The 21,795-nt window shown below is 39.3% G+C and overlaps 2 protein-coding genes across 2 annotated transcripts in view; both read right to left on the bottom strand.

The window, feature by feature from the left end:
• The window catches only part of LOC107187029, a 30,267-nt gene extending 15,479 nt beyond the window's left edge, over positions 1–14,788 (bottom strand). The window contains exon 1 of the mRNA XM_015575026.1: positions 14,591–14,788. The gene's annotated coding sequence lies outside the window, so the exon portion shown is untranslated. The remainder of the gene's footprint in view (positions 1–14,590) is intronic.
• Positions 14,789–15,930: 1,142 nt separating this feature from the next.
• LOC107186953 lies at positions 15,931–21,149 on the bottom strand. The gene is made up of 7 exons (XM_015574925.1): positions 20,828–21,149; positions 19,712–20,460; positions 18,804–19,130; positions 18,100–18,472; positions 17,316–17,634; positions 16,735–16,907; positions 15,931–15,972 (listed from the first exon to the last, which is right to left on the bottom strand). The coding sequence occupies exons 1-7, from the start codon at positions 21,050–21,052 to the stop codon at positions 15,931–15,933; spliced, it is 2,208 nt and encodes a 735-aa protein (XP_015430411.1). The 5' UTR covers positions 21,053–21,149.
• Positions 21,150–21,795: the final 646 nt, after the last annotated feature.

Genomic DNA, 21,795 nt, shown 5'->3' with positions numbered 1-21,795 from the left:
TCGGCGCTCGTTTCGGAACCCGTTTTTTAAATCATCTTGCCGGGGTCTATCGGCCGACTCGCCGATTCTCATTCGGCCACCGCTGTCAAATTGTTATCGGCAGCGTGAAGAATCAATTTTACACTTCTCTAATTCGTTCTAACGTTACTTCGATTTACCAATATGTTTTTTACGCTCTGTTCTACCAGCCCAAACTACGTGGGCAAATTATTATTAAAACTATACTTCCAATATTCGAATAGCAGTAGAATTCACATTTGACATTCGAATATTCAAAGTGATCGAATTTTTCGTTGTATTAAACAGGAATCTGAATATAACATATATATTTCACACTTTATCGTGATATTCTTTTCAGATTAGTCTTTACAATTATTTGCTTTTCAAATTCCTATTCGGTACAATCCGAAATTCGATCACTTCAATTATTCGAAAATCCAAGTAATACGAATACTTCAAACTATTCAAATGTTCAATAGTTATAGTTCATACTATTCAATTCAAATTCATTTCAATTTCAATAGTTCATACTATTCAAATATTCGAATACTGCGTATTATAGAAATTATTCGAATGGTTTGTACTATTCGAAGTGTTCGAGATCTTCGAATAAATTATTCTTATTCGAATAGTTCGAATGTCTGAATAGAGAGTCAGAACTAACAATTTAATATGAGAATCCAAATGGATTCTCCTCTTGAAAGAATTCACTGACAACTGTCAATCAATCGGTCAAATTTTCTGGTCATTCCAGTGATCCGTGTGTGGGGTAAAATTTATCATGGAGTGTTGATAATATAGTATAGATGAGCAGGTTCTTTGGAAAGTGAATGGTTCGTCTTGTGCGTCGATCCGTCCTCTGGAAAGGAGGAGGAAGAAGCCTTTAGACTGGTGAAGGAAGTCGTTTGCGGTCGAATGACTCGGACCTTGGACAGAGTCCGGCTCCCCTGAGCGCAGACGGTGCTGCAAACAGCTGAAAAGAGTCTGCGGCACGTCGATGAGAAGTCGCCTTTATGGGGGATAGCGTTCGACCACCGACCAGGCAACAAGATCTCGCTTCTGGGAACTGGCGTTAACGATCTCTCGACTCGCTGGATCAGGATTTCTGATTCTTTAATCTTCTTCACTTCTACAAAAACTCATTAATTATACAGGGTGTCCCACCTAACGTGTGCACCTTCGGTATCTCACTTGTTTTTGAAGATACAAAAAAATGCGAAGGGAAAGTATTGTTTGGTTAGAAAGAGCAAATACTAAATTTTCTGTCATATTTTTTTTAAATTGAAGGTCATCGGTATTTTTTTAAACGGGACTACATATTTTTATTAGCGTGGCGTTATAGTTGACATCAAGACCAATCCAATGACCTATAATAGTATGACCTTCATGTGACATTGAATATCAAAATTCCATTATCATCTATTATTATTATTTCTATATTAAATATGAAAGATCACGTATCGTCTACAGAACTGTTTCAAAATTGATGGACCTGAAATTAAGCATTTTTTTTCTGAGTTTGGCGTTTCCAATCGAATAATATTTTCCTCTCACATTTCTTTCTATCATCAAAAACAAGTGAAATATTCAAGGTGCTCACATTAGATGGAACACCTTGTATTATGAAGCTAACTCCTAAAAATGTTTAGGAATAGAAAGAGTGAAAAGTAATGATCCAGAATGTTCAACCTACAATCCATACTATAATCACTTCTCAACTCATTGATCCTAAATTCCAAGAGAGTACCAGAAATCTTCTAAATTATTAAGGAAATGTGATTACATAAATGGTGTCTATTTACGTATGGATTAATTATCGTGTTACATAAATATCGTTAGGGGACAACAGGTGAAATTTGTGATCGAGAAGAAACGAAATGACACCGTCGAGGTGTTCCAGAAGAAAATTCCGTTTCTCGCTGGTTTCTCACGTTCACGAAACTGTCAGGACGTTCCACGCGGTTGGATCCTGGATCCCGTGATGAATCGATCGTGCCCGGTCGACGATGTAACGACGTACACCTCGCGCCTAGTCATATGGACCAGTAATAACCGAGCCGATGCATCGGATTGCGCAACTGGAAAACAGGTTGAAGCACCGCTATCGTTTCGAAATAATTATTTGCATCCTCCTCGGGGACCGAATCGTCACCGTTTCGAAGCATCCAACCGGAGAACAATTTTATATTCTCTTATAAAATCGCCGATTTCCTACGTGTTGATACGGTAATTAAGGCCCATTTCCCCTTTAGCAGTTGGAAAAATATGCTGACACTTGGGGAATTTTTGTTAAAGGAAGCAAACAAGATAGTAAAAAAGCTTCCTGGTCACTATTTATTACATAATTTTCTTGATTACTGTCTTGAAACCGGGTCCTCGCCGGGACAAACTAATGGATTTGGAGAAAAGTTTTGTTTCGATTCTTTCTATTATGAAATTGTTGATCAAAAATGGTTGCCATGGTCCCTGCGATTGCCACAGACGCGTTGAATAACGTGTAGAATTTTCAGACTGATTAGTCAATTTGTTTTATTTTTTTTTTAATCATCTACGCCAGCACAACATCATTTTTTTAAGGCGTTCACTTTAGTGCGATATGTCTATGTTGAATTTCGCGAGGCCCAAGTGTCTTTCTGTTGGACCCGGTTACAGCATCGAATTCAGAAAGCGAGCCAGAACGAGAGCGTATCGGCTCACCGGGGAGGGCGGTTTTTGCGAGTGGAGAACCGGAAGCACCGGATTGGCGGATGGAAAAACGCCGATTGATCCAGTTCGGACACGGTTCCAGTTTTGTTTTCCTAATCCACGACGTCTGGGGAGCGATCCAGAATCGTTAATATAACCAGGGACTTTACGGAAACGCAAAATACCGGTATTTTCGGTTTTACCTTCGCACTAAATACCTCTATATAAGCCCTACCCTTATAGAAATCGAAAAAATACCGGTATTCATTTGGTTTTCAGTAATATATCGGTTTTGGTATAACTTTGATGGCATAATACCGGTATTTTCGGTTGTACTTTCGCCCTAAATAACCCTATATAAACCATACCCTTATAGAAATCGAAAAAATACCGGTATTCATTTGGTTTTCAGTAATATATCGGTTTCGGTATAACTTTGATGGCATAATACCGGTATTTTCGGTTGTACCTTCGCCCTAAATAACCCTATATAAACCATACCCTTATAGAAATCGAAAAAATACCGGTATTTATACCGGAATATATCGGTTGCGGTATAGCTTTAATGGGATAATACCATTTAAAATCATACCGATTTAAGACCCCGAATACAACAGGTACGTCGTTCGAAGTGATCGGCCCATTTATCTAGAGCAGATAGGTTTGGGGTCAGAGATCGACGGGGTCAAGACAGTCAGAGAACGAATAAATGTGGTGTTTTTCTTTTCCTTCGCAGTCATTGGATACAGGGTACGGTGGACGCTGCGCGAAACCGTTATGCAACCTGCACCGTGTAAGCGGTCTTTGCTCGCCCGGATTCCCGTTGCCCTGTCCTCGTGTGTCGCTCCTGGCATCCTAGGAACCGACTGCAGAAGATAATATAATGAACTGGAGCGATCGTAGTGGATGCCAATGATGCACATTGATTTAATGAATATACACTCTGTCTCATATTTATAAGTCAGACCGACGAACCAGCATTCGTTTCCAGTCGATGGAACGGTATTTGGTTTTTTTTTATGAAATTTTCTTTTTGAGAAAATTTAAAAAAAAAAAAGAACTTGTTATTTAATTACAAACGATGGCATTTTCATGAAAAGTTAGGTGGTTGTAGGTTTCTTTTAACGATCAAATACACCTAAAAATTAAGATCAAAGTATGCAAACTTAGGTTTCAATGCGTTTACAGTTTTGCACTAATTTTATTATTTAAATCTACTTTCATACATTTGTCGATTTTTGGTGCTCGAGGTCACGTGAAGGTCACATTATATGTTATTGGATTGGTCTTGATCTCGACTATTACGTAATGCTGAGAAAAATATGTAGTTCATTACTTTAGAATTTCGACAATTATGACCTCGAGAAAATTTAATATTTGCTCCTTCTAACCAAATAATACCGATATATCTTCAAAAACAAATAAGGTATTGAAAAAAAAATCGCTTCCAAGTCTGTAAGATTAAAATTTGGTTATGTTGACGAAGTGACTGACAAACACTTAAATTTTCCAATAATTATTCCGGGCACTTCATAAGAAGGTCTATTTTGTCCTAAAGGAAGAAAACTGAAAGTTCAGTAATTTCTTTACAAATGGTAATTATTGTTTTACTTATGAGGCAATGTTTGACAGGCTTTATTAAAACAGTTTTTCTTTCCAGGATGAAGATCGTTCCCCAAGAGAACCGCTGTTGAATTCAAATGGCCGTCCCCGGGTTGTACAAGTGTTCGATTGGCCACCAAAGAACTACTTTTCACCTGGAGCTTAGCCTTCACTTTTTTCCATGCCTGTTTCTTCCACCCACGCCGTCGACACGGCCGTGCTCTGTACGAAAAGAGTACGTGAACCTTGGGTAGACGACAGGCAAGGTTCGGTGATTCATGGTCCTCTTGGGTAGCAATTCTTCTCAAGCCTGATGTTCTGTGTTTTTAAATAACGTTCGTAGTGCCTTCAACTTTTATTGATCGTTTAACATTTCAGGGTAGGGGGCAGAGTAATCTTCAGTTAGGGTTTCTCTACATCCTTTTCTATCCTGGTTACCATTTATACTCTTCGGTATCTTTATATTTTTACATGAAAAAAATTAGTCGGAATTAATTATTCCAGTAAAATTAATTAATTCCACTAAACATGATCTACTCTTGAATTCTGGAAATATTTTTTATTATTTAAAAAACGTTGAATACTTGTATTATCATGGGTCAGTCCATGGAAAATCGATGGAGTTTCAACATGACCGCCACCAACTATTTTCATATTTTTTGTAGAAAATTAGATACCCATAAGGAAAGCATTTTGGTAAATCTGTAATGTCCCGCGAAACATTTTGCCTGAATCACAGTAATTTGAAAATCATAAAAATGATTCATTTTTGGCATTCTCCCATAGCAGAAATATATTTAAAAAATCATAACTTTGGTTATGATCGGTCGATTAGGATTATTCTTTTTGCGTTGGTTAAGGAAAAGTAAATACTTTCAGAAAAAAATACAGCATCCTTTGTTCGGAGGATAGCATCTGAATTTTTTCTATTTTTAGAAAATAGCAAAAAATAGTTCAGGTCGAATCTGACCCAACCTTACCAAGTACGATCTTAAACCTTCTTCACCATTTGAGGGTTAATTCCACTAGACATAATGCATTGTTGAACGATATTAATAGTGCTAGACTTCCAATTAAGTAGCAGTCAGACAGGTCCCAAATGAAAAACATTAATTTCCTATCCATCTGGGTGTACAATATTTGTTCGCAGTCTGCACACGTCCGCTTTCTTCCTTCCTTATTGTCTGCCCTCTCGTCTGCCTTTGACGCATTTCATGTCTGGACCTTCCATTTCCTTTCCCCCTCCAGCCGTTCTTTATTCCCTATCCTCAGTTCTTCCTCTCTTAATCTATTTATATCTCTCTGTTCTCTCACTTCGGGGCCAGGCTGCGTGTCCCTTTCTCCGTATCCAACCCTTTTCCTCCTGTACACCGAACAGAGAGGAAGAACAAAAAAGCTGGGGGACGATTTACGATTGGATTTAAAGCTTTTGGATGAAACACGTCTTGCTGAACACTTCGCCGAGGAAGTAGCTATTACTGGAAGTTCCGAATGGATCCAGTATGATACTTCATCCACAATTGAAGAAATTTTGTTACAAGGATAGAGCATAGGTTCCCAAAATGGGCGCTATCTCCCACCAGTGGACACTGAGTTTATTCAGTGACAGACACTATTTTATATTCTTTAATTTTCAATTTTTATTTTTAGGATTGAAAGATTACATGCACAACTACACCTGGAAGTTTTGCTGATAGATTACTTGAAGAGAGCACTGAACAAAAAAAACTTTCAAAAGAGGGTGTCGAGCCAAGAAAGATTGGGGAACTATGTTCTAGACTGTTATGTCCCTGCTGGTCAGTCCTGGCTGTAACATTTTAGAGAACAATTACTTTGTTGGGATACTCCCCAAGGATCCAAGTAATTACGTCAAAATCGTGGACCACAAAAAGAAACTTTGAAAAGGGAGTGGTGAGCCAAAAAAGATTGGGGAACTATAGGATAGAAGATCATCTTTGTGTCTGTGGATGCAATTGGACGGATAGTTACCATTCAAGGGACAAAGCTGCAGGCCTCGAAGGCACATATGATGGAGGAACTCTGACTCACGATCAGCATCGAGGCGGAAACTGTCAGAAAATCATCGTCGATGAGTCATCCCCCCAGGTCTGTTTCATGGCGTACAAGGGCTTCAGATAATGTCATCGCCCGAATTAAGGTACAAGGGGGTGAACGGCCTGGCGCGATGTAACAAAAACTGTTCGCTAAAACATCTGTAAGCAATAATGTACTCGGGGCCTCTAGCATGTAAAAACTACCGGGGTCAAGGACTTTTCTGTTCTGCTTGAAAGTACAGCTCCCTGATTGCTCATGGCTGATTAACCTCTTGAGGGACACTGGCACGTATATCTACGTTTAGCTTTTATTTCATTCAAGCATCATTCCAAAATTGTAACTAAATATTCACTAGAAAATTCCCCAACAAGACAAGGTACTCGACTAATTATTTAAGTAAATGCACCTGAAGAAATATTTCTTCTGATTTTAATTTTGTCCCTGAAGAGGTTAACGATGTCTCGAGGTCTCTTTGGTCGGTAGATCTCGAAATGTATCGACAGAAGGCATGATGTAGCGCCTAGCTAGGCAGAAAAGTGTTCCTAACTTGATTTTAGTCATTCTTGCCCATCAGCTTGTGAGGTGTCTTCCTGAAACCCTTGTCTTTCGTTCTCTTTTTCTTTAAGGACACATTTCCTGATCTTATTCCTCTGATCAGAGTCTCTACCAGCTTTCACACTGGATCACCTTGGTCCACGGAACCCCTCCATCGTGTGAATTCATCTTTAGTTACTGCCCACACGCATGTCTCGCAAAGGACAATAAATAGTGGTGATCTTGCGACCTAAATTTCAGACGCAGTTTTATATGCCTGAGTTTAGGGCTGATTAACACTTCTAACGAGTACCAGTCATCATGGACTAAGGTGAAGAAGAGAGTTTTGAGGACTAGGGTCGAATAGGACCCAGCCACAGGCAGGTCAGGGTCAATTGGAAACCAATAATATATCTTGGTGACCTAGGTCCACTTTGAATGGACTCTCCAGAGACGCTCTCCACATAAAGGGTCGACTTTCTCGGAACGATTTCACGATACTCGTGGATCGCCACGATTCCCTACGGATTCCCCTTTGGTTCGTTGGAAGAAAGTGGCGTCGCGGCGCCGCCCCGTCACGAAAATAGTTCGACGGCCGGAGGAAGGATAAAAGAGGCTTTGGAGGGCAAAGAAAGAGTGGTAGTGTCTGAAACCGAGACGAGGATAAAACAAGCAGAAAATCGGATCGCTCTGTTTGGGGACCGACACACTTGGCCTTTCCTCCTTTTGCGGTTAAGGGGTTCTAAATATAATTCGCTCGGGGAGACGCCTCGTAGCCTTCAGACTTCTGGAGGGAATTGAAGCTAGCCTTTCGTGAATTTAGTATCGAATTGATGAGGACATCTCGACACCAATTATTTCGAACAGGGTAATTCAACTGCACTGATCGATTTATGCAATACACATTTGTCTCTGACTCATTGGTTAATTATCTCTATTCATCCTAGGAATATAGATCGTTTGAACCGATGGTTGGGTCAGTTGTGACCCAGGACAAAATCTCGCATACAGAATTGGAAAGTGTTATTATCGACGGCTCGCCAGTGACCCCAGCCATGGGGACTCGAGGCATAGGTGATTGTATTTTTCCGTAAGGAATTATTTATTATTCTTCTCCAGATATTCTGCAATTCCATCCTGTTTTTTTCCTCTATAAAATATTTTTCCTCATTACTTAATTTCCCTCCAGGCACCAGCAGCATCGAGGATCAAGCTCCCCTCACGTGATACAGTTTGCAGCGCAGCGTGGATTACGAAATCACTGTGTTGCCCAAGATATATCCTCTATGTGTCCGGTAGTTTCTCTTTGTTCCACTGGCTGCCTCCTGGATAGCCAGGCTATCTCTCCTGGGCTCTGTGTACATACATTCTCACTTTGGCCCAACGTAATTGCACGCTCCTCGCGTTCGTTGTTGTTGTGTCTGCTGATCCGTTTAGCCGGTTAGGGTGCCGAATTACATCCTTCCATTATTAATATTATGTAATCACCGTGTAGTCGTAATTGCCCTACGTGAATCAACGGGCCAATAAACTCCGTCCAGACAGAATTGAAGGGTTAGATACCTCTGAGCTGTTAAATGAGAGGGAAAATTCTTAATTTTTTTTATATATGCAAAATTATTGTTTATTACAAATTCAACATATATATCTTATTATATATTATTTCCTTAATAATTTATGAAAACTTGACCTATATATCTATCAACAGAAAAAAATGGCTGTCGTTTAATTAAAACCCGTTTTATCAAAACACCGTTTGCGGTGCCAGATATATCTCTGTGGGCTTTTATCTGAAACAGGTTTTTTTAATTTTTTAATTTTCCCTCTTATTTAGCAGCTCAAAGGTATGTAGTAATCCCTTAATGAGAGAAGTGCCTCAGGAAATGTCGGTTCGATACGATCATTAAGTTCAGGTTTCTTTTCTTTTCTTTAATAAAAAAGGTTCAGTGGATTATGCAGTGACATTTTATAGAATTTCATTTGTTCGTAGACGATGCATCGAGGTGACGTCGTTAATTGGTCGAAAGTATCAGGGGGGAGTAGAGGAGAAATCGTTCGAAGTTCCATGAAACGAAGACATTGCAGCACCGCGGAATCAATTCCTCGCTTGTTGAGCAATCGATGATTTACTACGCGAAAGAACAATCGCGTGAACAGTCGAAGGAGGAAAGAATCTGTAATCTCTTTTTATTTAGTCGTTTCAAGGATCCTCGACATCCTTCAGATCTCTACCTTCACTTTGTCTCCCGGAAGATACGGATGATGACAGACTCTCGTCCATTATCATTTCGGTATTTAACGTCAGATTTCACTTGTAATTAATAGCTTTCAGTAGTATAATTATTATTCTAATAATTTGGGGCAAATTATAGTATGGTAGCTTGTAAGGAGAGATTATGGAAGAAGAAATTGTCACGTCAAGTATCCCATAATTCATCTTATCTTCAAGTATTAAAGAGTACCAATAAGTACATACAGACCTTGATAAACAGTTGCGTGCAGATTGGCATCAAATAGTGACAAAATCTGTCTACAAATCCATAGCCATTTGTGGGTTTTGCAAGTAGAGCCTGCTCACGAAATCGTGAAGCAGATTGGCGTGCAAAATGTTCACAACAGATCCTGCGTCAAATGTGTAGCCAATCTGATTACATTATACTAAGAAGCCATTCCACACATGTGTAAAGAATAGTAGATTACTTATGGGTACACCCAATATTACTGGACAAGATCACAGAAGCAGCCATTCCACTTTGGACAAGAAATCTCAATGCTCCTACTACTTAAGTCACTTCATTCACTGCTCCTGATGATCCAGAGCCTAGCTCCAGCCACAGATAGCAATCACCTAGGGTAAATATAGCCCATAGAGGGTCGTGGACGTGAAGTTCACAGGCGATCGATCGGAAGTTCTTAATGGCAAGTCGGGTCAGTGAACAGCAGGGAGATGATTAATGTCATGATACCCAGGCTTATTGATCGGGATTGCCAAAGGTGACGCTTTATAATCGAGTCTTATGAATTAAATTCCTGAATTAACCGTGACCTTCAACAGAAAGGTGTCTTTGGTGCGATTATCCTAGGGTCATTGAGTTATTGGGGCCAATTGGGCGTTCAGGTGGACGTCCAGAGACGGAAATAAACAGGTGGATCATTTGCAAAGGTTCTTTTCCTCTTTAGTGACAATCAGATTGTCAGAATATTGAAAACAAGATCATCTTTGTGAACAGTTATCAATGATTACTCATCATCATTTGACCCAACTGATCTTGGATCATCCTATCTATGAATAAACATTAAATAATAGTATTTAAAAATAGTAATAGTCCAGTTTGACGTCACCACGAGTTTAAATCGATGTTAGAAGGCAAGAGATTGAAAATGTCAGGCTTTCTTCGAGAAATTCAGCCAGCAACAATGTGCTAGCTTGTACTGGTCAGAATGTGTGCGCACTGTTCCAGGTCAGAGGTCACACTCGGTTGATCATGATGGCTAGAAAGAGGAGGGTACCATCTGTAACACCAAGAGATCTAACAGCAACTGAGGAATGTGTGTGTCGTTGTACAGTGAAACAAAAACCATTCCTATCATACGGTTGGAAAATCTAGTTTGTATAAAAACTACATGAACTGAATCCCAGAAAGAAGTCAGAAGACCAACCGAAGTTCACTCTACGAACCTTCGTATAATTACAAAGAAAGTCATATAAGTGATGATCTCAACGATTAGCCAGACACTATACTCCTAATCTCCTTTCAAATCGTTTCAGGTTCAACGTCCCTTAAACCCGAGCAGTGCAACGGCAATGTACCGTGGTATACAGGGTGTACCAAAAAGATGGGTATCCCAGATCAACTCGGAAAGATGAAGTTTCTAGAAAAAATGTATGACTTAAAAGTTCAGAATTTAAAAAGGAGCATCTGATGTCAATGTAGAGATCATTCTCGGGTCAATTCAATTTTTTAAATTGGAAACCCCTATTTTTAGCACAGATTTGACATTCAAATTGTCTCTGGAGGTCATTTCGATCCAAGGATCTGACCACATATCTGAACGTAAAATTTTCCGTTCTTTCCATTTCTGGCGCTATAACAAATGATAGTTACTCTTCTCGCATGACGAGTTTACTCGTCGTTACCTAAAAAGTTGCCATTTCTTCACGACGAGTATACTCGTCACTTACAGCTAAAAGAGTTCGCTCCCTAAAGCGTCTGTATCAAACACATTTTTCAGTAACTTACTCATCTTTTTGGTACACCCTGTACATACACCACGACGAGAGTGAGACAAAGAGAGCCCCTAGACAAAGTCTCATTAATTTGTGAACCACGAGACCTAGCCACCAAGTCCCACAATCCACGTTCCCTTTATTAATTACCGTCGTTGTAAATTCCTCGATGAAGGAGGAAGTTTCTCGCTTTGTCCGCGTCCACATCGTCATTAGGGTCGTGTGTGTGGCCATGTGGGTCCCTGGGATTCCTGTGCCATTTCACATGAGTGTGGAGGTTGTCTTTCGCGTGTTGGGGTCGAAAGGAAACGGATATTAGAGAACCTCGAACTGTTTTTTTTTTTCTTTTTTTTACCACCGTCGACCTCGGAGCTGACGGAATCGACACCCTACGTCATAGACACGTCTCCGCAGCCTCGATTGCCCCACCAAGGATAAGGTCCCTCTCTATGGCTACTAATATAACGTGTGTGTGTGCGTTCTCGATTACTTTCGCCGTTCGAATTTCTAAGGAGACACCGCCACCGTTCTCGCGCTCTTTTTTTCCTTGGATTCGAATAGACGTCTATCGACCAGAGAAATTTTCGTGGGAATCCTGATCGCGCTTGGTTTTGTTGTGTACGTTTGTAGAATGATTCAAGGTCATTTGGTGATCAGTGAGTCCCTAGTGAATATGTTAACCCTTTCGTTCTCAGATTATTTGAAAATTACCGGAAAAATATTTTGTGTATACTATATGACATATAAATGATTCGCAAGAACATTTTAACATTTTGAAACTGTTTAATGCCATCTTTCATTCTGTACCGTTTGACAACTTTGTTACTTTTATCACAGTTAGATATAATAATTCCCTTTGTAATGTTATAAAGGACCTTCTTAAAATATTTGCATGAAATTGGAGTTATTTTGAAATAAAGATTTAAGGGTCTGGGCATTAAATGGGTAAAAATAAATGTTAAATAGTTAAAAAAGTAGATTGCTTTAATATCAATATTTTCGCCTACAAAATAACAAGATACAACATACACAGGGTGAACCAAAAAAGAGGGTTCAATCTTAAAAATTTAAAGGTCTGTGAATTAAAGAGTTAATTAATTTTCAAGATGCTTGTTATAATAATCTAACAATTAATTACAGCTTCTCTAAAAGCGGATGTTTCTACAATTGAATTCTTTATCGTTGGGTGAATGAAATGGGAACTGGAGGGTGCAACGACTTACATTGGGCCAGTGATCCTACAGTTTTCGTTCCCAGGTTGATATTTTCGTGTAGTTGTATATGTACTGCTAAGCATTCCGTATCGAATTCCCTACTCTCATTTTCATCGCGCGAACCCCGACACACGATCCTCTAATTAGTCTGACTGGCGCTTTGAACTGCAGGCGTTGGGTTACTTTCTTATCTGGAAAGGATGTGTATTTGGTTCTTTCCTGCGAAAGAAGGGAACAGGCCAGAGGACTGATTTAATACGTTTAAACTTTTAATTTAAGCTCTGTCGGACGATTAATCGACCTGCACGGTAGGATCTAAGGTTGCACAATTCCGATTGATCCGATGAACCTTGACACAGTATACGCAGTTTTGCTTTCCAGGTGCAACAAGGTGCATGTATATTTAATCGCGGCCGATGCTTGCCAGCCGACTATTCTAGCCTGTTCTGATGTCATCTATACGAATATCGACATGATTAAACATGGAAAATAATTGGCTATTGTTCGAACATCGTATAAAATTCTGGGCTGTGAGTACTTAACTCTTTCACTGAATTTTATTTTGAGAGTAAAAAATATATAGCACGTTTTAAGTCAGTAGACTGTTTAGATGATATTTTGTTTAAAAAGAAATTTTTGGTTTCTTTATAGAAGGTTTTGTTAAACAATTCTGGATTCACTCTGGACCTACTGGAAATATTTAGAACGTAAAAAAATCGAGGTTTATAAGGAAAATGTGGATTTGCAACATACTGTACTCGAGGCTTCCTGTGAAATTGTAAGAAACTTCGTGTACACAAATGTGATCACTTAGTTTGAAAAGGACAATTGTATGTATGAAAGAAAAAATTTCGAAATATTTCAGTCAGATATAACTGTATACTTTTGCATAATTTTGTTTTCGGGGCTAACCGAGAAGCTGACAGGCCACTTCCACCTGAAGCTAACTGGACTCAGGATAAAACTGGAGACGTTACTCTTCGTGGAGACGCAGCTAGAGCCTAGTGCAATCTCCCGTGTTTCCACGTCCCATTTCTCATTTACATAATTGTATTTTTAAGCAAATCAGTCGACATAGGAGTATTAACATGCGGTTCAGAATGTATCAGCTAATAATTAGATTGATACAAAAATTTGGATCCCTTCTAAAATACGTTGGACAGAAATTTAATTTTATAAAGACAAAAGTTTTGGTCTTTGCTAAACCGTATTTCTCAAGCTTTCTGAATAATATTGTATGATCAGTTTCTCAAGATGCATAATAATTTCTTTGTATTTGGAAAAATTGGTAGAATTTTGGTAGAGATCTATATGTACAGTATTAGGTGTACAAATTAATTCGTGGCCCTCACAAATAATTATTAACTCAAAATTGTCATTATTTTTTCGAGAGGAGATTCACCAACTGCCTCAGAAATGGCATAAATCTATAGGAAAATGATGGGACACATTTTCAAGACTAGACTTGTGGTTCTACATAAGATAAAAATTCAGACAATTGAAAATTCACGTCAAATAACTCGAGTCCTCATAAAAGTCAGTGTCTTCTGACCACAAAGTACATTTTACATTCTACATTTGCTGTTACATCGACAGCGAAATAAACTCTGGGCCAGAAGTATGGGACCAGAGCTCATGATTGATGGAACAGTAACTAATTATTCTGTTACGATAAAATAAAAGTAACGGAATCAGTAGATTTTACAGATCATTTCCAATAACTTTTAGTACATTACTTTTATCAAATATTTTCACTATTCTTCAATTATCACACCTGGTCCCACAACACCGTTCAACACATAAAATACCTTATAACCGTTCAGAAGCATTTCTGCGAGAATACGAATCTGCAAACCGTTTCTTCCCAGCACGTCCAGTTTTCGAAAAAACTAATTTAAAAAAAAATTGCAATCTCCAACTTTGGAGGTGTGTCTTGCTTTTCTAGTAATAGTTATTCAGTTTCTCTTAATACAAAATAATTCTCCGCGCTTTCTCGAACAAAATGATGTGAACTGTTATTATGTTGTAGACAGCTAAATATGTTTAAATATTAATCAAAGTGAAAACGACCGAAAACAAGCAGAAACGCGTCTGAACGATTACAATGTAGGAAAAACGTTAAAAATCATTGAACAGTGTAATTTCCTCCAAATAAAAAATCTGCCGAAAGTGACTACACGCGGGTACACCTGGTGTATTTAACTTCGTTGTAGCCACGAAGAGGCGCACAAACGTGTGTGTAGCGAGCGTGAATACAGTTTGTTGGACTCACCGGCGTCGTCTGACCGCGAACGTTCCAATTCCCTTAAATGAAAAAGTCTCTTCGCGGAGCTGTCGTCTGAAGGCACTTATCAGATTCCCGGTATACACACGGGATACGAACGCAACAGCTCGAGGTATATAAACAGAGAAAAATAGAGAATGCTCCGACGAGCAGCGGACGGGTTCTCTCAGACACGGGGGCCGTGCAGAGGTTCGCTCGAAACTGGGGAAACGCGGCGGGCAACGGCACGTCAATGAAAGAACGCCGGGGATCGGCGTCGCTCATTCGAGCATCTCCTGCACGTGCGCGTGCACCACGCACGCGTGTACACTCTGCACCGGGAGGCTCCAGTCTTTCCCCGCTCCCCTGTTTCAGGGAGATAATATTAAATATCGATTCGCGTAAAGAGCAATCGGGCAGTTTATCCCCTATTAATATGAATCACTCTCAACTTTGGCTTTTGGCAGGGAAACCCACGCTGCACGATCCCAGAAGTGTTGTGGATGGACTATAGGTAACTGGAGATGACTATATGTGACTGGGGATAGGACGATAGATGACTATACGTGACTATAGATGACTACAGGTAGCTGTAGATGATTATAAATGATTGTTGATAATTGTAGACAGATGACTATGGAAGATTATGGGTGATTGTAGATGACTACAGATGACTATGGAGGACTATGGAAGACTGTGGAGGACTATGGAGGACTATGGATGATTATGTACGACCATGGACGATGATGGATAACTGTGGATGACTATGGATGATTATAGATGGCGTTAGATGGCTATAGATATCTGTAGAGGACTATAAATGGTTGTAGATCATTACAAATTACTCTAGGTAACTCTAGATAGATGACGATTATGGATGATTGTATAATGACAATGATGGACGATTATGGATGATTGTAGATGACTATGGATGATTGTAGATGATTATAAATGACTACAGATTATTATAGATGGACTATAGATGGCTATAAATACTATGGTTCCAAGTAGACTCGTCATCGGTGAAGGACTTTGTATATAAAAGGTTGTTTAATCACTTTTACTGTTTAATTCACTTTTACTATTTAATTCACTTTTTACTTTTCAACTATACAGACACGTGACATATGAGAAAATTGTTCAGTGTAGTCTGAGCTACTTCGAGGACTCGATACGATACAAAATATGAAAACAACGAATACGAACACAATCGAGTTAGAATCACGTTGTGGAAGTACACATCACTTTCCAGGTGACACCGGTTCACTTCGTTACGCGAAGGAGTCGCGTTGCACGTGCCCGGTTCCCCTTGCGCGTTTCAGTGCATGGCGTGTCGAGGTGGTGTTCGGTCACCTGGCTTTAATCGTCGCTTTCTGTAGCTGCCGGATCGTCTGAAACCGTACAGGATTATCTCGTTATGCCCCCCCCCCCCCCCCTGCTAGCCCATATCCGTGGTTTTCATTGTCTTCCAAGTTGCCAGGTACTTCTTTGTACTTTCTACGGCCTGTGCTACTCCCTTTCGTCTATTTCTGGCTGGCCCATTGTATGCAATTATATGACCAAAAAAGGTTGTTATGTAAACCATTAAACTTATGGTAAACTGATTGCAATGTAAAGATTAATGCGATTAACAAGGTTCTATTTTTATCATGGTAGAACATGCAGAGTAAGTCAATAAGAACTACTATCTAAAATATTTAGTCATCTATTGATTGTATTAGAAAACCTTTTAATGAATTATGAAGCATTTTAAGGGACGGGTTGGATGGATACAATTTGATTTTTTCGTATCTTACTTTCGTTTAGATATCGAGGTGACCTTCAGTTTTTTCAAGGTCAATGCATCTTTTTTTTAATACCACGTTATTGTCCGTAGAAGGACAAATTCAGCGACCTATAGCATGATGGTATTAAAAAATGATGCATTGACCTCGAAAAAACTCAGCTCAAATCGGTATCTCAACAAAAATTAAATTAAACCAATTGTAAAATGCTATATAATTCGTTATTAAACTGTTTTTCTATATACAACAAATAGGTAACGAGTTAGTAGTTCTTATTGATTTTGAAATAGAGGAAAGTTAGTTTTCATTCCGTAAGTGATGGAACAGTCTATGAGTTATTGTTATTTTAGCAGAAGTTAGAGACCATACCCTTTTAGCGTCCTCAAGACTGGCAGGAATGTATTTAACATTCATCGTTTGCGCCAGACTGCTGTAATCCCTATAAAGAACGTACTGGTCCTTCAGCCACTGCCTTATTGACACAATCCTCTCCTGAATCGTGGCAACCTCGTCGTTCGGTTTCAAATTCACATTCGTCGAGTCTAAATAAAGAACAAAATCAACTAAAAAAAGCATTCAACCATGGTCCATAGGACAGACAAAAACAAGGTATAAGCAGGTGTAGATTAAAAAGGTTTTGTAACTATTACCGTCGAGTTTTTAAATGATAATAATATCAATAAAAAATAGATTTTTTAGTATATACATACATTTTTATAACGTGTGGATTTCAATTTTAAAAAATTGGAGAAATTGTTATTAATTGAATTAAAAAATACAGATTTCACAATATTAAATAAATGAACATTTCTTCTAACTGATAGCGCGAAAATTTTTTAAATATGAAACAATGACTTGAAAAGAATCGATATTTAATCATTTACTTATTTTAATAACTTCGTTTATTTGTTTCTATGTGCAGTGTTCATTTACTGGTGCATCCACCCTACCTAATTTAACGAAGGCCGCAATCTTCGGGAACTCGAGTGGTTTGAAAGGAGCAAGCTTGGAGTTGGTAGCCAAGTCACCGATCCCGTATTCCAATCGGGTATGTTCCATCTCCAATAAATAATTTCTGATGTCCTCCCTTTCCTGTTGCAGTCTGAGCGCCGCAGCTTGCTTCCTGATCCTGTGAGCCTGTCTACAGTCGAATCGCGATTGCTTCTCCTCGATTTTCGAACGATTCGACGACTTCCTCGCTTTCGACGATTTGGAGGACCTCTTCGGCTTGTTCCTCTTCTTCCTATGATCCTGATTGGTGTCCCCAAGCTGGAATAAGTGGTAATATACTCAGAGACATACAAATAATCATCGGTTAATCTAGGAATAATATTAAAATTACGGGACCAAAGGGGTTTAAATCTTAAAAATCGCAACCTCGATCCGAAATTTTTGCGAAATAAGGATCTATTTATAATTTCGAGTAATTGGAAAAGCGATTTTTCAAGGACCTTTCAAGGTCATACTGTGATACATTCTTGGATATGTTTTGACTTTCCCTCTGTAATGGCAAACAAAGAAATAGGGCGTTCGATTTAAGAAAACGTTACCATTAGAGAAATCTCAGAAAATATGACTTTGAGATGAGCTTCAATCTCATAGCCTAATTTTTCCCCTATAATACACTAACTTTCTCCCAAAACATTTTTTTGTGTCGTGACAAATAAAAGAACAATTAAGTCTGGCAGAATTAGATGCAGTTAATTTAGGAGTATCATTTGCAAAAGTACTAACATTTTCGTAGGACCCAGTTCTACTATCATCCCTGTCAGATGCTTCATACTCAGCGGACGGAAGCTTCACTACAGTCCCGCATTTCCTGCACTGTTTGGATTTCGATTTGTTCTGAGTCTCCTTTGGCCTGCGGATCCTATATCGCCCAGCAATAGCGTCTATCGCGTCCCTGTTCAATTTCCTCAGTCTCCAGGTGACGTCTGACGTTTTAGGAGTCTCCCTCAGCAGCTTCTCGCTGGGTATGCTCTCTGCTTCTTCGTTTTCTGCCTGGTTTTGTGCCTCTGTGTCCTCGATCCCATTTTCTATCTCTTCTAATGGATTTTCATCACTTTCTTTCAGGCCTTCAGCTTCTTTCCTCTGGTCCACGGTTCTCCTAAAATTATTAAATAGGTAACTACTTGGAGAAACGTTGAAGGTTAACCATTTATTCCTAAGGGATTACATACCTTTGAGCTGTTAAATAAGAGGGAAAATTAAAAAATTGTTTCTATATGTACAGAAGTATTGTCTATTAAAAATTCAATATACAGACTCCTTTCGATTATCGTCTGGCTTGTTCTACAATTTGGATCAAACTTTGTGGTAATATTTTTAAAACTAAAATCTAGTACTTAATGAAACGAATTTTTGATTCGAGCATTTTTTCATTTTTTCAGTAACAAAAGAAGTTAAAAGTATGTAACCCCTTAAGATGCTTGTCTCACGTAGTAAAGATATTTTCACTGGGTCGATGGTCCTCATTTTTGTTTTCCTTGTTCCTCGTTAATCGCTCGTGATCAGACGTCTCAGAGGATTCTGTCCTCTCTTGGGAACCCTCAGTATTTTCGTTGGACTTCCGGTGCCTCTTGTTCCGCCTCTGTTTCTTCACTGGCGTTGTTTGCTTTGATAACTTTAACAGGCTGATCGGCGCCAGTTCATCGACGTTCTCAGTCGTCTTCACGTAATTCGATAGCTCCTCGTCCAAGCCGATATCGCACTCGCTTGTGCTCTGCACTATCTTCGGTGGAACCAGCTCTACGATCTTCTTGTCCCTCGACGAATCGTCTGGGATGCTTGATCGAAGAAAATTATTTAAGGGTACAACAGTGTAAGGTGGTCAAAAATACCCTTAGAGTCCATTTTTTTTTTAAATACATTTATTATATATTTTTTTCAATTTCCAACTTACTACTTATAGATTACTTTTTCATGAAAAATCGGTTTTCGATTTTTCCAACTACGATGCACTCTGCCAAAAATTTAGAACATTATTCATGATAATATATCGCTACTGTGAAAAGATAAATGTGGTGTCTTTAAAATTTCAATGAGAACAAATTTTTTTTCTGGATTTTTTAACGTTTCTGATTCTTCACAAACACGTGCCCCGGTGAATACTAACTCAGATTTTTTACAGAATTTTTCCAAGTCACTAAACATAAAAAATAGAGGAAAACTGAGAATCTGAATTTTCCCTATTACTACCCTTCTGGTCGAGATAAAGGGTTGAAACTAGGCATTATTTTCTCTTGACAAGCTATCGAATGGTATATCCCAAGTCCAAGTCAGTCCAAGGTCACTTTTGACCCATTGTTAGTATTTTTTTGTCAACCAAAAATATCAAAATACATACCTTTCGTCAACTGTGATTTTCTGACTACACCTGATTTGTTTGTGAGGAGTGATCATAATCTGCTTCACCCCAGACCTGACAGTGTCCTCACGTATCTCCTCTTGGAACGTCTTCTTCGACCGTTGCTCTGTGAAACTGGAGGAAGCTGTGGATATGGATGCCTCCTCGAAGGTGTCACTTTCGTACTGGACCCTTTGCTCCTCTCTGGAGGAAGCATTGGGGACACCTCTACTTCTGTTCACTATTTCAGAGACGATTTCGCTCCCCTCCGCACTTATCCTGATCACTTCGTCTATCGTCCCCTCATCCCCATCAGCCTCTGGCTCGTGGACACTGATCCTCTCCTTCAGCACATTTACTTTTCCATCACTCTTCACGGTCAAAGATTCTTCTGCTGACTTGATCATCTCAGAAATGATTTCAGAAGCTGCTGAAGCTTCGGAGAGAATTGTGTCTTCTGAAGATTTAGCGGTGATCTTACGTATCACAGATCCTGCTGTGTTCATTTCATTCCTGGTCTTGAATTTGGTAGTGGTCCTGTTCAAGGAAGACACTCTGGAGGACTCCTTGCTGATTGAGACACTCCCTTCGTGTACAGAGACATCTGTGTCCTCCTCTAGGGACTTGAGACTATTTTTAGGAGATTCTTGTGTGGACTTCTTCTTGGAGCTACTCTTGGAAATCGAAGGATTATCATCTTTTGTGCAGAGGCTTGGGACCGTTATGTGGATCTTGGATTTAGTAGACACCTGGAAGAATTCCTCTCTTTTCATTTTTAAGCACTTAAAAGATTTTGGTGCTCCAATATACAATAAATACTCGATGATTGTTCGAAGGCTCCTCGTAAATGTCAAACGTTATCCCCACCACTGGGGAGTCCCCTATGGAGTCAGTCCAGCGCCCAGTGGTGATGATGACGTCTGGACACTCCCAATTACCTCGAGCACTCATCGATGATTTACTGTATACTTTCATATACTGCCCAGAGATTTCAAGAAATACGATGAAGTTACATCTAATTGGTTGCTCCTTAGTAAAAGGTCACGAAATCGGTGACATTAAAAAACACTTAGGACAGAAGCTTATCAACCATAAACACCTCTGTCTCGTAACTACCTTAGACCTGCCATCACTTTCAGCGTCATCGAAAGTTGGAACAACTTCAGGTTTATCGTCACTGGAACTTCTGGGGTCGTCCCAACGATCCCTGGGCGTACCTTCGAGGGACGTCTCGCTGCTGACGTAGCCTCGGCCCCGTTTGTCCTCGTTACGTTTAATATTGTACTTCCTGTCCATCTCCTTGAGCCTCATCAGTGCGGCGGTCGCCTTTGAGTGCAACATTTTTCCTCTTCTTTGCACTGCTTTTTTTTCTATTTTTTTTCTTTTTTTTTGTGTCCCTTTGCTCGGCTACCTCTCTCCAGAGGGGAGGACTCCTCTGGCTGCGCGACAGCTTCACTGGCTTCACTTGTGGATTTTCATTCAGGTTCGACCGGAACGCGCGGTTGTTGGAAGCCGTTGCCATGGGAGACACATTCGTACACACAATTATACGATTTGACAACAGACACGTCGCCGCGGATGGAGCTCGTTTGAACGTGGTAGAGACTGATAAGCGATTTCATCATCGGTCGACTAGATTCTCGTTGCACCGGTTTCTTTTTTTTTTTTTTAAGGGAATAGATAAACTAGGAATGTGGGTTCGGTTGCTACCTTGTTTGAACGAAAAGTGTACATAATTATCTTCGTGTTTGTTCAGAGAAGGTGATTTTGTTTGTTGCATGACGTGAACTCAGCGGTATTTCACTTTTTTGATAAAAAAAGATGACAGGGTTTTTACGGTCCATGCTCCAATAAATAAACACGTACCAATGAATTAACATTATATCTAAAACCCAGTATATTCTATTATGAAAATAAAGAAATAATTAAATATTGATTTTATTCAATTCCTTGTTCCATGTTCAAACAATTTTCGCGCCAATTGATCAGAATTGTTTATTTAGTGGTTAATGTTCATTCACTGATGAAACCTGTATTTTTTCTTTTTAATTTAATTATTTACATTTTTCCGATTTTTCATATTG

This window comes from Dufourea novaeangliae, unplaced genomic scaffold, assembly GCF_001272555.1.
Source record: "Dufourea novaeangliae isolate 0120121106 unplaced genomic scaffold, ASM127255v1 scaffold96, whole genome shotgun sequence".
Lineage (NCBI taxonomy): Eukaryota > Metazoa > Arthropoda > Insecta > Hymenoptera > Halictidae > Dufourea > Dufourea novaeangliae.
This window is presented reverse-complemented; position numbering and strand designations above follow the sequence as displayed.